Source organism: Stegastes partitus, unplaced genomic scaffold (assembly GCF_000690725.1).
Source record: "Stegastes partitus isolate 25-593 unplaced genomic scaffold, Stegastes_partitus-1.0.2 Scaffold1144, whole genome shotgun sequence".
Taxonomy (NCBI): Eukaryota; Metazoa; Chordata; class Actinopteri; family Pomacentridae; genus Stegastes; species Stegastes partitus.
Window position 1 is genome coordinate 42,459 of NW_007578875.1, and position 15,502 is coordinate 57,960.

Genomic DNA, 15,502 nt, shown 5'->3' on the forward strand with positions numbered 1-15,502 from the left:
ATTCAATTTGGTTTAGCTGGCAGCCTTTTAAAAGCTGCAGCTAAGGAATAAGCAAGCAGTGCTGCAGGGTCAGTTCATCCCAGTCAGAAAAATAACATATTTTCCTACTTAAAGCTGGAGTAGGCAGTATTTTTGTGGCATCGCTGGGAAAATATGATATGCTAACCTTTTTTGCATATTGTAATTGATGTAGGGTTGGAGGAAACTAGACCTCTGCGGCTCCTGTGTGATGGATGATTTTGGCCAATCTTTTCCCTCAGAGCAGTTGAGATAGTATAAAAAAAGCTACAAAGTTCATGTGGAAAGAAGGATTTGGTGGTGCGATGAGATAGATAGAAGCCACAAGTGAATACTGCCAAATAGCTTGACTACCTTTGAGGCGTGTGCTCATCTGCTGGGAGGAGCTTAGAAAAGAAAGAGGTGCAGGAGATAGACTGCATATTTTCACATTCTAGTGTTTTTTTTACATTTCTTCAGCCTTATTGGTTTCCAGCCTTGGTTTTTGTAGACATCGAAAAGAAAAGCACAACAGTAACAAGTCGTGAGCATTGCATGAGTTGGACGAACCCTCCATGACGTCACCCACATCTTTCATAAGAGCAGTTTTGAAGTTCCAGCTGCCAGCATCTTGGCAATGCATGACTCCTCCAAATTCCCAGATTATCCAAAAATGAGCAAAGCAGCAGCGCGTGAGTGGATCTGAGGTGAATCATGCAAACATTTTTGGACCATAGACTGTTCTGTCAAAGCTGCCAGGCCCTTAATTGTGCATAACTTTAAGCCTTAATACAAATTAAACTGGTGAGTTATACAAAGATTCACCTGCATACAGCTGTCATGAATGGGAAATTTACCTACAGGGATCAAAACTGTGTTTGTACCAAGCTGTAAACATCTGTGTTTCTGCTGTAATGTAAAACATTTTAACATGGGAGTCTATGGAAGTCTATGGGGACTGACTCGCTTTTGGAGGCAGCCTCGTGTGGCCATTTGAGGAACTGCGTTGTTTGGCACCTTGTGTTGGCGTCACTTTTCAGCCCCAGAGGTCACTGCTGACCTGACAAACTCTGGACAGATGAGTCACTGTCGAGTAAAATGTCTTGTGTTGTGTAGCCCGCATCAAATTCCTGCATTTTCCGGCTCAGTCTGCGTCGCAGCTATTAGGACCTTTACACTGCCACTGGGCTGCTGTAGCCCTTTAAGGGCGGAGAAGAGGCTATCACAAAGGACAAGCTTCCACTCACTACACATGCCCCGTGTGTCATGGTTGACCTTTCCGTTCTCTTGCACTGTCTGAACTGATTAGCTTTTCTCAGTGGCAGATACACCACCGCTTACCGCCACTGTCTAAACTCAGCCTGATAACAACTTGAGCTAACTCCTCCACTCTTACACAACGGCCGAGATGCAATACGAAGGGGTGGTGGGCCGATAACTGCTCTCATCTTCGGTGCCATATTCCAACCGTCCTTGAACTCGTTTGCTCTTTGAGGGCAGCAGATAACTCCTATCTACAGATGTGTTAATTGGGCTTTTCAGAAGGAAGTCAGCATATTAAAGTAGTCTGGGGGGCTCGCTGGCGAACCAGACGAAAGCCAAAGCCTTGGGAAATCACATGCGATTCAAGCTGACCTTCATCTAATGGTCAGGGGACCTTACAAAGCTGGGTTGAATAAGCTTTGCTTGCAGTGGCAGAAACAAAAAAAATACCCCCGTATTTGAAACTACCCCGAGAAACACCCAGGAGCCATGGGATGTGGTGCATAAATTTATTTCGACATATATTAACATTTTTATACTTTTTTCCTCCTCTTTTTGTTAAAGACACAATACGTACAGTATTTACATAAGATTCTACAACAAGATTTGCTGACAGAAGAAAGAAAAAAACAGTTTCCTCATTGGATCAGGATAAACTGACTGGATGAGAGGAAAGCTACTCTCTCTAGAGCTTAAATTAAACTTGGTATAATTTGACACCTCATCATTAAACTTGACAATTCCTGTCATAACAGTCCATGAGGAACAACAGTTCACATTTTAACAATTCAGAGGAGTCTAATGATGCGAATGGCTCCGATTTTTTTTTAACAAAGTAACAGCTGCTCACACAACAACACTCTGTAAGTTAATGTTATGTTGCATCATGTAACGTTAAGATAAATAATTTGCAATATGTTATATTTTATTCCAGTTAATTGCTGCATTCAGTTAAACTGACTTGCGTTACTTTACATGACCTTATGCGCACTGTCTGAGGGTCCATCTAATCCCCGTCTTTCTCTGTTACGTAGATCCGACATTATCACATAGACCGAATAGTAAGTTGTAAGGCAGGACTAATTCACATTTCACTACAGTCTACTGAAGGATTACCTCTTGACAAATCCTATGAGGCAGCCAGCATCTCAGCAGACAATACATTCCTTTGACAAGGCTTCAGCCTCAATCAGGTCACCTCTGCAGAGTAGTGAGGATGGAGAGAGACGTGGGAAATGATCACGTCTGATGAGGCCGAATAAAGACTTTAAAATTACTCATAAAACGCAGGAAAGTGTGAAATGCTTCATCGAGTATAATAAGCTAAGTAACTGTCATGAGGAGCTGTGGATGGCAGCCAGGAAGAAGGGGGGGGGCAGGGGTTGGTGACCAGTTGTTTCATTTGGGCTCAATTAGACTTGATGTTCGAGAGGAGGACAGGAGCCAAACCTGGGCAGCGCCGGTACTGTCACTATGGCGACAGTGGTGATGGGCTGTCAAGGGAGGAGTTTGGGAAATAAGGAAAGTAAGGACATGCACACATAAACACATACATCCTGTGGACAGATGCACACCTGAGTGACATAAGAGTAATGCAATTCAAGCGAGAAAACTGTCGGTGAGGAGCTTTCCCGCCGAAGGTACTGTTTTTTTTAAGATGCGTTCACATTGATGGAAGCTGGAGCTCGCCAGGATCAATCAACAGCACATGCGATGCCAATGGCTGACACAGACAACAACCGCTTGGGCTCTGCTATTTGGACAAATTCCCGGAGAGATGAAGGAAGATTAAATTAAAGGTGAGCAAAGGAGCTGCAGGTTTTCCGACATGCCGACCTGCACAGCAGCCCTCATTAGCCTCAACAGGAAGATTATTTTACACAGAAAATGGATGTTGTTCATGATTTACAGTGACGGGACATTGCAGGAATGACTGATGCTTATCACCAATTTGTGTGTCCCATGTGGGAAAAAAAAAAGAAGAAAAAAAAAAACTTGATCCAGTTGAGATAAAACCAATAAAAGAAAAAGGAGAGCAGCAGCTGCTACAATGTTATACAATGTGATAGATCATATATCTGTACATTTAATTTGTTGTGATAGACTGTACATTCTGTCATATTTTGTTGCTACATACAGTGCGTTACCCCGACAGTCACTTTAAAACCCCTTTTCCCCGTCGTAGAAAATTAGTACAGCTACATAGTTGAACTCTAAGAGTTGTCCTCCTTTACAAAAATCTTGTGCTTTAGCATTTGAAACACACATACACGTCCAAAACACACACAGCAGGTAGAAAAGAAACAATAAAAAGACATTTCTTCTCCTCTTCCTTGTTCAATACCTTTTTTTTTCATTCAGAAAATGTACAATCCCTGTATTCTGTTGTGTTTAATTGGAGAGGAATCTCATTGAGAACAGTTCAAAAGCGGCAGATGCCTCTCGCATCCACTCAATAGATTTCCATTAATAATGAAACACGAAGTGACCCACTGGAGTGTCCTGAGTTGATGCCTATCACTGAGAGTCTCAGTCCAGACACCTACATGAAACGATGTCTCGTACAAACTGCTACATTAACGTCTTTTTCTTTTTATATTTGTAAAAGTTTTATGCATCGGAAGTTGGCAGGAAGTCGGAGAAATGGCAGTTGCGTAGTTTTCCCTCTGTTCACCAGCCTCAGTCTGAGCAGCATCACCTGATCAGATGAAGGTTTCCCAGAGCTAATATTCTGAGATAAATAAGCACTAACGCATAGAGACATGGAGTGAATCTAACTATAGAATCATTAGCACCACCACAGTGTATGGGCAGGAAACACAAATGTCAGGATGGCAGAAGGAGCTGCTTGGTGGAGCAACAGCGAACTCTTCGACGCTGCCTGCATGGCTTCTCAGCTTGGGAAGCAGTCTTTGGTCACAAATCAAAACCTAAATGGCATTGAATGTCAGTGATAAGCTGTCCGAGTGTGCACCACTGATTGATGATGTCCATTTCCACAGCTTGGGATGGGATCCTGAGCTTCTCTTTTGTGGTTAAAGTACCTCTTCTTTTTCACTGGGTCCTCTGTGCTAGTCATTAACACCTCTTCACAGCTTGTTATCCCTGTGAAGAGCCATCTTATCTCCAGCACTAAGATTAGTATGGTCACACACAGATTTCAATGGCTGTTGCCATCACCATCTGGCTTTTGTTCTTGTCTCGGCCTGGAGACTGGTGCTGTCCAGACTCCTCTCTGGGAGACAGCGGGTCGGAGAGGACACTACGTTTGAGCGGCGCTGGGCGCAGGCAGGATGTTCCCGGTGGGGTGGAGGGCTCAGGGTGTCTGTGGGAGGAACGTGAAGTGGTGGACGAGGAGGAGGAGGCACAACTGCCGGTACACACTCCCGAGCTCGACCTCTCGCCTCTCTTCGCTCGGCAAGACGCTCTGCGCCTGAGCTCACTGACCAGCTCGTACTTGACAAAGCAGAAGACGTCTTTGACTCCGCAGCGTTTTTCCGGCTCAGCAGCGAGCAGCCTCTGAAACATGCGCAAAGCATCGTCAGTGAAGCGACGCCACTGAGACGGGTACGTTCCCACAGGGCACCCGGCTTTCTGCCAACGTCGAAACTCCTCGTAGAAGGCATCGGCCGGCAAAGCTGCCTCCCAGGGGAAATTGCCCGTCAGCATGCAGAACACCAGCACGCCGAACGCCCACACGTCCAGACTGGTGGTCACAAGGAAACCCTCTGCACGGCTGGCGCGGCACACCTCTGGAGCCGTGTAGGGGATGGTTCCACTCACCCGTTTCACACGGCAGCCTACCCGCCGGGTCATGCCAAAGTCAGCCAGCTTAATGCGACGGCACTCGCGGTCGAACAAGAGCACATTCTCAGGTTTGACATCCCGATGCACCAGGTTTTTACTGTGCATGAAGTCCAGGGCCAAGCCCAGCTGCTGCATGCAGCGTTTGACCATTTCCTCTGGCAGACCCACCTAAGAAAAGGAAGAAGAAGAAGCCTTTATTGTCACAATTACATTACAGCACTGTGAAATTCTCTTTTTGTATATCCTAATTGGGGTCAGAACGCAGGGTCAGCTTTGACAAGGCCTCCCTGGAGCAGATAGGGTTAAGGGTCATGCTCACGGACACAACAGTGGCAGCTTGGCGGTGTTGGAGCTTTAACCCCCGACCCTCTGATTAGTAACCCAGAGCCTCAACTGTCAAGCCACCACTGCCCTGGTGACAGAAAACATTGCGAGACAGCAACAGCGGAAAAACTGCTGATTTTGATTTGATTCATAGACTATGTGAGGTGACACTGGAAAAGAACTTCATGGTGAGTGTGTTACAGTACCATTAAAAAGAATAGGCGATGTTATAATGAGTGGAGGTTTGAAAGTACAGGATGAAAAATGATACGCTCCCAAAAAGGAAAACTGAAACAAAAGAGTCTCAGTTCCGAGTTCCACTGCAACCATTTTTAATGAGTCTTTAGAAGAACCTTGAAGTCAAACACTCCCAGCACATCAACGGGAATAGCACTAAAGCAAAGTGAGAGCTTTGCACGGAGAGAAACCGGGACGAAGACAAGGCTCCTATCCCAGGAGAGCTTGTTAAAACCGTCGTGTCTGAACATTGTGACTGATTGGAGCAGCTCAGGCTGAGTGAGGATGGTGATTGGTGGGAGGAAGAATGATAGCGTTACCTGTGGGGGTATGATGTCGAAAAGGTCCCCGGCGGGGGCATATTCTTGTCCAAACACATAGCTGTCCTCTGTCTCAAAAAGCACGTCCAGGACTTTGATGATGAAGGGGCTGCAGCTAAGTGAGCCTGTTAGACTGTATTCCCGCAGGAAACTTTTGAGCTTCGTCTTGTTCTTGGTAACAAACTTCAGCGCCATCTTGGTGCCTTAAGAAAAGAAAAAAAAAGTTATTAACATGCAGAACACACAGACAAACACATTTTAAGCTCTGGTAAACTAAACCTGTACATCAGATGGATACTGCTTACATTTTCGATCAAAAATTCTCCATTATCCAAAACCTACTCTGAGGGGAGAGATTTCTGACTACCCAACCCTGTCTTTGTGACAGCTGCTATGTTCATTTACATAAACAATGAATCTCATCTCCGATACCAGCTGCTCACAATCACATCTGGAGAAGCTCTTGTAGTGCTCACGCAGCCCTTTAGATTCCCGATGCCCCTCTCATTCTGCTCTGCACCACTTTACAAAGCTTAGTTATACTGCAGTCAGACTGAGCCAGCTCTCTAACCTTCTTACAACCAGAGATTTAACAGTAAACCTCAAAAAATCCTTAACAAACCCTTCTAGCTGTGCTAATTTCTCAGCGCAGCGCCTTGAGACTTTACGGCATGCTGATCAGCCTTAACTGGTTATGCTCAGCTGTGAGGCATGCTGGCACAGTGTGGATGCTGAGATTGTAGCAATCTGCAAACCTAAGTTTCAATTTTTCAGCTTTATTAGCTGGTTGACAGTCAAGACATATTAATAAGGCAGGGATAGAGGATAAAGAGCTTTTAAAAACCTCAGCGCCTCAACCAACTCACCCTGCGTCCTGTGCGCCACCAGGTCCACTTTTCCATACGTGCCCTTCCCCAGCTCGCGGATGTGCTCATACTGTTTGGCTACATCTGCTGCCGACAGCGAGGTGATAGCCAAGGCCTGCATGTCCTCCACTGGCACCCCTCCACAGTAGCCCATTTTGGATGTAGGGGAGCCCCCGCCGCTTCCCACCCGTCCCGGTCCAGATGGAGAAAGAGACAGGCTCGCCTTGACGCTGTGGGGCAGACTGACAGGACAGGAGGATACTGCTTAGAGTCAGGGATGAAGTTCATACATGGATGTATGTGGACGTGACAGATTGTTCTGTTGCATCACATCCTTATTTTCTGGTCTCTAAAGGACAGATAAATCAGGAAGGCTTTAACGGACTGTGATTTCCATGCAATCAATTCAGGGAAGGCATCGACAGGGGAGGAACTTTCAGTAAATGTATTGGACTTCCTGCTGTTTGTCTAGATCACTCTGGCCGGCTTTCAGCTATGACTGTTCTCAGACAGCACTTACTGGCAGACAGCTATGGGAAAATCAATAACACCAGGTAGAAGGACTAACAAATGGAAACAAACTGACAGAGCTGGCAGTCTCAAGGTGTACACACTGCTGCTGAGATAAGCCACACATAAACTGAGAACACTCTGATTTGATCACATATATATATATATACACACACACACACATACATTTTTCATACAGGGAAATAATTAATGGGGATATGAGAAAAGAGGGTTGCTTTATTCTGCCTTGAAAACACATTTGGTTGCACTGTGGTTGCTCTGAGTATTTTTGGGCAAATTGCTGAAGCAGAAAAATAAAATACTGCAACAGAGAAGTTATTGCTGATTTCCAGAAGTGCCAAGTTTGAAATAGGTCAAACTGATCCTGTGAGGGTAAAGATATAGCTGCTTTAATTGCAAGCTCAGACCGAGGCAGACACACTAAACACATAACAACCACACACACACACACACACACACCGCTGACAGCAAATTAAATATCAGGGATGAGTGGCTGTGCATGTCTCCGCCACTGTGTTTAAGCAAATGGTGAAACAAAATAAAGTATCGAGCACGAAACAGACCTCTTGATGAAATGAAGCAGATCACGTTAATGATCTTACACCGTTGCCTGTGTCTTTCTTCAGCCCCCCTTTCCTTGCACTCGCGAAATCAGATTTAATCATCCAATCATGCACAGCATGCACACGCACAATACTAATAGGCACCAAATCAGCACAAACAATTTTGCTGATGGCCTTTTTCATCCATCAGTGGAAGTCAACCGCCTTGTTTTTCGTTCTTCTTTTCCTGCGGCCTGTTTTTTTTTGGTTTGTTTTTTTTTAGCACCACTGGTTTAAACCAAAACTCCTAAACAAAAGCATCATTAATGTGTCTATTGGGTACATTGTGGTGAATCAAAGTAGAAAGGATGCACCAAATGCACAGTTGGTGAAAACATGGAACAGGAAGTTTAGTTGAGACATTTGGAAGGTGCTGGGAAGAGTGTGATAAATATAGCTATTAGACAGTGGGAACTAAAATAAGACGCGACCATTTGCAGCCTTGTGTTCTTGGCTCAACACTTTCTTTAAAAGAGAGAGAAAAAAAATTCCCCAAGACTGCAAATAGAACGAATGCCCTGTGTACTGTATGTATCTCTGCCGATAACACTTGCTTCTTGATTTTATCTTAACCGTGGAGATCGTTATATAAGACACTATGAATATTGTAGCCAACTCATGCTGAGCGTGCACACTGTATATAGCCGTCAGCGAGTCAACACAAAAAAGTTGATCATTGTCCAGGCCGGTTTGTGTTCCAGGTTTGGTGATTAAACATTTAAAAGAGGACAGACAGACAGACTGGAAGCACATTTCCTCTGACCGCCCACCCTGAGTGGCCCCACAGCCCAGATCAGTGGGAACGGGAGCGGAGCAAAGGGAGCGATTGTTTACTGGCGCTCCTTCCAGTCGGCTCCATGGGCAGAATGTGCAGCGCTCTAGCACGGATCCTAATCACATTACTCAGCTCCCACAAAGACAACTCCCCCTCCTCCGTTTCCTTTGCAGAACTGGATTAAGAGTCCTAAAATGTGATGAGTGGTTTGAAAGGAGGTCCTCTCCGGAGCTGCGATGACGCTGTTAAATGTGAAGCGGAAAGTGCAGCACAGCTCCACAGAGGTGTGGGGATGAAGTTATGCCGTTTCTGGGGGGATGATTTGAGTGTTTGTGTTTGAGCGAGGCAGGGGTGGTCCGGTGTATCAGTCGCACGGTGACACTCTATCAAAGGCCCTTTGTGTTCCCACCTCCGAGAGGGAGCAGCTGTGAGCTCGGCACGACTCAGCATTCGTGCTCGACCACCTCCACATGCCCCACTGCTCTGCCCTCTGCCCCTCCGCTGTCCTCTCAGGCAGCTAAAGACAAGGTAACCTGCACATGCTCCACATACAGATGAGGATTTGGCTCGAGGCACAGTTTAATGTCTAGAGGGGGTGCTTTTTGAGCAAGACTCATTCGCTGTTAATCATCTGCAAGCCTTTTAAAAACAGATCCCTGAGCTGACTGCTTGTTCCTGTGTTGTTTATATTTCTGTTTGTTGTTTGATGGAAAAATCCTCTGACATTTCAGAGTGTGAAAACAAGCCTGTCTTCCTGATTCCTAAAAGGGGTGGAAGATACAAGGTTTTCACGCTGAGCCAACAATCAGTCTTCCAGCTACTAATTTCCCTGCAAATACAGATTGATAATCGCGCTCCATTTAGCAATTATTCAAACAAAGATAAGTGTATTTGCAGTATAACCCGCTTAAAACCACATTGTTCCCGGGAAAAAAAAAAAGCAAAACGTGCAGTTTTGCTTCATTATAGCCAACACAATGCTTCTGGAAACCTGCTGTGGCGGATTCCACGTGTCCCCACATAAGATTAACCTGCAGGAGCAGTTGACCTTTTGTTCTATAAACACTTAGCTGTAGATGAGAGCAGAGATGAAGCCTGTGATGCCACTGGCAACTGTATCTCTTGTTGCAGCCTCAGAGTGCTCTCAACATGTGCCTTGTGCGATGTGTTCCTACCCTCTGAACTCGTACTCTGGAATCAAGGTGGCACTTGTTCCACAAAGACGACAGGACTAGTTTTCGGCTTTGTTCTGAAAGAGATAAGCTCCATGTTTAGACCTGCCAGAGACGTTTCGTTAAGGGTGGTGATGTCGGCACGTCAGTAGGATCACTTTAGTTAAGATTGAAACATGTTACGTTGATTTCCTTGAAATTTTGTACTGATTTAATCGGTTCCCAGAGGATCACTTTTCCTTTAGCGCACTGCCATGAGGTTGGTATTTGTGGTTTTGAATTAAACATCTCCATTCGTGTTCCCCCCTGGATGAATTGTTCAAATAGTGTTGATCCTTTGACCTAAGACTTTGGGTTAATTTCTTAAAAAACTACAATCTGGTCTCAGCTTCACTTTGTGTTAACATGCTAACCCCATGAAATAGGGTGGTCTACATGATAAACATTCCATTGGCATATTAGCATTGATGTTTAGAGCACACAATATTAGCATTTGATTCAAAACAACACTGCGTTTACACCGATCAACCACAGCTCTAAAACCACCTGTCTAATATTGTGTAAGTCCACCTTGTGTCACCAAATCAGCTCTAAACTGTCATGAACACATGGACGTCTGCAGGTATCTTCTGGTGTTTGGCACCGGGATGTTGGCAGCAGATCCTGGGGGGCCTACATGTATCGGGTTTGTGCCAGCACATCCCAAAAATGCTCAATCAGATTGGAATCTGGGGATTTTGGAGGCTTGGTCAATGCCTCGAGCTCTTAGTCTTGTTCCTCGAGCTCCTCCTGAGCAGTTGTTGTGATGTGTCAGGACTCACGTTCCTGCTGGGGGACACCAACTGCTTTCACCTTGGGGGTTGCTGTGTCTGCAACAATGCTGAGGTAGGTCCACTTAAATGCCTGGTTAATAAATGTGAGGTTTCCCAGCAGAACATTGCTTCGTACTGATATGACCAATGTTATTTACGCCACCTGTCAGTGGTTTTAATGTTGTGGCTGATCGATGTAAGTACAGTTTCACAGAAACACTCTCGACAGATCTATTTGTTCTACAAGGATTAGCTGTAGTAATGTCAACAACTCACGACTGTTAGAAATCAGAGCTCGGAAGCAGGCAAATCTTATCCGTCGTACTGACATGGGACTCATCAGGGACAATAACTGTGCATTCAGTGAGCTACTGCTTCTACCAGTGCAAACTGTGCGAATGATACAGTCGTAATGGACTGTGACGTGACATTGATTACTACATAAAGACTTTATAGGGGCAAGATTCAAGCATGAATACAAATTCACATCTCAGAGATTTGGTTTGTAAAAAGATGAAAATTTGGCTATTACGCTCCATCAAATGTTTTTTTTTATGCACACGGAGCATATATTACTGAGAAGGAGGTCAGAGTCAGCAGATTTACACACACACTGTCCTTTTTAGTTCATTCCCGCTTCCTTCCTTTCCCTTTTATCTGTTCCTGAAAATGTAAACAAGGGACTAATGAAAGAAATAAATAGATTGCAGAGCCTGCCTCACGTCCCTACCTCTCTCTATTACTAATGGACTAGTTGCTTTGCTCTCGGCAGAAGAGTCATTATGGGTGAGGACTGATCTCTCGTGTCCAATTTACTGTCAAAATGCCCAGTGCGCCTTGCCTCTGGGTCAAAGTGAAACCAGTGAGTGAAATGCGATGTGACTGATGTGGCTTATCTCGCTGTCTGTCGGAAAATAAAGTAGCTGCATGGACTGAAAAACGTAAAGATGGTATCTGTTCCAATCTGTCCATCTGCATTTCATTCCCTGTTGTCTCGGCCACGGACGGGTGGAATGAAAACACGTATCATTCGATCTAAACAAAATGGGCTTTCTCGTGACAGCCACTTGCAGTTAGGACACTCTGTTCCCTTCTCAGGCTTACAAAAAAAAAAAACAGAATCGCCGTCTTGAGTCGGTGGGTTTCACGCCTCCGTCAGGATGAAGAAAGCTCCTGCTGTGCTCTGATAGGTGAACCAGCAGCCTGAGCCACAGACTCTTATTTTGACAAATCACTCGCTCTCAGCTGTGCCCAGCTGCCCATATGGAGGATCCCTGCTGGGGCTATATAACGTGCTCCTGACTCCCCTTCCCATTATTCCTTGCTCCATGTTGTATGTCACAAACCCCCCCTCGAGGGCGACTGCCTGCTGACAGACCCTGGAGGAAACGCTGGCGGGCAGTCGCCTCCTGCTGAGATGACCTAAGACCCAGGAAGGGACGAGCCAAGGTTAAATGCTCCCAAACAGTGAGTGAGAGAGGAGATTAGCTGCGAGGAATGATACCACAAGGACAATGTTGACAACTGTCAAAGAAAAAGTGGCTACGGTGATGGAAAAAAGAAGAAAAACAACACCAAGAATAGATGCTGCTGCAGAATGCATCATTACTGTAGTTCAGGATTAAGGCTTTGGGAGTACACACACTCATCTGATTATGAATGTCACCATCTCCGTCATTGTGATGTCCTGCAAAAAAATCAGTCACCGCAATAAGCTACCCATGGAACATACTGTACCTAAGCCCCCCCCTCTCAAACTCCATTACAATCTCACAATCCAGTAACCTCAAGTTATAATAGGGAGGCTTCATGTGATGAGGATGAGAGAGAAGAGTGAGGGTTGGGTGGGGGGGAATCCAGTGAGACAGAACTGAAGCATCCCCCTCCTCAGCTCCACATAGGCTGCACCCCTTTGATGTCAAACACATGAGGAAATGTGACTCTTAATAGGAGCTCAGCAAAATGGGGTCTAAATGGGGGTGTAGCTAAATGATGTAACGGCAGCGCTCAGGCGGACGTTGCATCTTTTAAAACCATTTTTTTCTCCCCACTTGAAGGCAAACTAACAGTATATGGTGATTTGTTATCCTTCTCATACACAATAGCCTCCAACCACAATCAATGTTGATTGCTGAGGCTGCATTCACTAACACCGCCCCCCCTCTCCTCTTTATTTCTCTCTAAATTCAGCAATGCTTTAATTGCACGAAAGCATGTTAACCATCACGTATACTGGTGAGCAAAAACATACATGAATCAAACATATTTTAACCTTTTTTAAAATTGAATAATCATCAAAAACCACAATAGGGCAAATGGAAAATACAAAAAAACTGAATATTCACATTAGTTTGTATGTTAATAAGAGGAGGGTGTTTGTTTTTGAGCGCCTTTCACATAACCCAAGGATACAGAGGTTCACAATATGTGCACTGATTGACAGGGGAGTCATTAGACAGCTGTTCTCACCGAGACGATGGCAAGTTAGGATGCAATCTGCAGGAGGGTAAAATTGTGCGTCCTAATCGTCAACATTCTTTCTCAAGTAGCCGTGTCTGTGCAACAACCAGACTGAAGCTCAGTTTGCCAGAATTCATCATAAAAACTGCACATTTCTTTTGAGTTTTCGGGGCAAAAGTGGGTTTTAGTTTGCATGCCAGCTGGTGCGGGTCATTGCCTGTGTCTGGTGTTTGATATAAAACCCTCATACTGCAGCTGTCTTCTGTGTTTTTTTAGCAGGAGTACTTCAGAGTAGTGGACACCCACAATGTTCTTGTGAAGAATGTTCAGACAATGTGGCTCTGTTAATAACCCACTTTACCAAGCGCAGTGGCCCGCTTTCATTAAAGATTGCGGCTCATCATTGTGTTGATTTTTTTCTTTATCAGTTCTAGAAATTGAATCCACATTAGCATTTCTATTGTTTTTATGGCTTTCAGCAAAGGCGGTGCTCTGTTTGTACGAAGTTTTCACAGATCAATATTGCAGATCCCCTGCTTCACAGAGCAATGTTGACTCTTGATTTTCGTCTAAACTTTAAAGAAAACAGCTCTGCCAAAGCAAAAAATAAAAAAAATCCCAGCCTTCTTCTGTGCTGCTTCCTTCACACTAACACAATGTTTGTGTCAAAAGCAAAAAAAAAATCCTTGTGCTGCTGTTTGGAGTCTATTATTCAGAGTTGCTTTCACGCAGGATTCGCTCTATCAAGTGAGCTGCTCATTTAAATGCATTAGACTGCATTAAGGATGAGATATCACCTGTCTGCCCTGGACAGAGCATAAAAAGGGGCCATTAAGATAATAAAAAATAAAAGTGGAGTAGAACACCGGATGCCCATCTATCAGAGCAGAGTGGGAAACAGATAGGTATCACGAATAATGTGGGTGCAAATGAAGTAGCTCAGTAGTTAGAATTAATCATAGCCTGATGATAAATAAAGCGGTGGTGCTGTATATTAATAGCTTGACATTGAGGCTTTAGTGCTGTGCAAAGGCAGATGTATTATTCATATATGGATATTATTGTGAGTGGGTCAAAGTTCAGGCAAAACTAAGTTACACAGGATCAGTGGAATTCATTCATTCAAAAGCAGGAAACAATATTTAGGGGCTTAACTCATCATTCATCTTTGTTTCCTTGCAGGGTTGCAGTATCATGTCTACTGACCCGGTTTTCAGGCTCCTCGGGGTGCAATCTAGGTGTTACTCACCTGCTGGCGACCTGTCTCTCTCCTCCATGGTCCTGCATCCGCTCGGCGAGCAGAGCTGCTGCTGCGCTCCGCTCGGCTCTGATGCGCCCTGATGGAAGCTTCTCCTCCGGTCACTCGCAAGCGCTGAGAGAGAAAGAGGGAAAAAAACTGCTGTCTTTCTTTCAAAAAAAAAAAAAAGAAAAGAAAAGAAAAAAAACCTTGCAGGTTCACAGCTGACAAAAGACTGTCCTGTTCCTCTTCAGACTTTCTTTGGAGGCGGATTGAATGAAAAGCAGCATCTGACGCTGGATGCCGAGGCTGGGATCCCTCCTCTGAGCGCCCACCATCTCAACCTGCCAAGCCGCGGGAGGAGGCTGCGTGTTTATCTTTCGCTCCTCCAGTGGTCCGCATGACCCAGTTCAGCACCACACACACTCACTCACACACACACACACACACACACACTGAGGCGAACCCATTCATTCACATCCACGCAGGGGGACTCAAGCAAGGCAGTGGTCTGTGCAGCGCGCACGGACGCATCTACATGTTCCCAAACTCCTCCTGGACTCGGCTGCGCGTCCTGCCGTCCGTCTGTTTTTGTCCGTCGGTCCGGCGGGGCTCGTTTCAGGAGGAGGGTGTCTCAGATGTTGCTCCTGTGCTGGTCCTACCAGTCAGCTCCTTCATTGTTCACCGTCTCCACCCTCTGGCTAACTAATACGCTCACGTGTCCCGGGTCCTAGTGCCTCCCAACCCGAACCATCATCCAACCTAAATGTGTCCAGGAGCTTCTTCTTCTTTTTTTTTTTTTTTTCCTTACTTTTGATTCATGCTTTGAAGGAACAAGCTGCTCCACTCTTGCATAATTCAGCAGCTTATGGCCTCCAGTGCGTCGACTTCACACGATGACTTTGCCAACTGTCCTTATTAGGTAACAGCAAGGCAAGACTTTCAATTAATTCACTGGCCTGGCAGCTCCCCTTTACTGTACATGTTTAACAACAGGCCTCCTGCCAGACCTGTTTGCCAGCATGAACAGATTGGACTTGTAGAAAACAGCCTTGACATAACAGGGATAACCTTACAGTGCTTCCTCATCAAAGATCAT

The 15,502-nt window shown here is 45.2% G+C and overlaps 1 protein-coding gene across 1 annotated transcript; it reads right to left on the bottom strand.

Moving 5' to 3' along the window:
• Positions 1–4,407: 4,407 nt before the first annotated feature.
• On the bottom strand, positions 4,408–14,766 carry sbk1 (SH3 domain binding kinase 1). Its single transcript, XM_008296644.1, has 4 exons — positions 14,416–14,766; positions 6,815–7,056; positions 5,949–6,151; positions 4,408–5,235 (listed from the first exon to the last, which is right to left on the bottom strand). The coding sequence occupies exons 1-4, from the start codon at positions 14,451–14,453 to the stop codon at positions 4,408–4,410; spliced, it is 1,311 nt and encodes a 436-aa protein (XP_008294866.1). The 5' UTR covers positions 14,454–14,766.
• Positions 14,767–15,502: the final 736 nt, after the last annotated feature.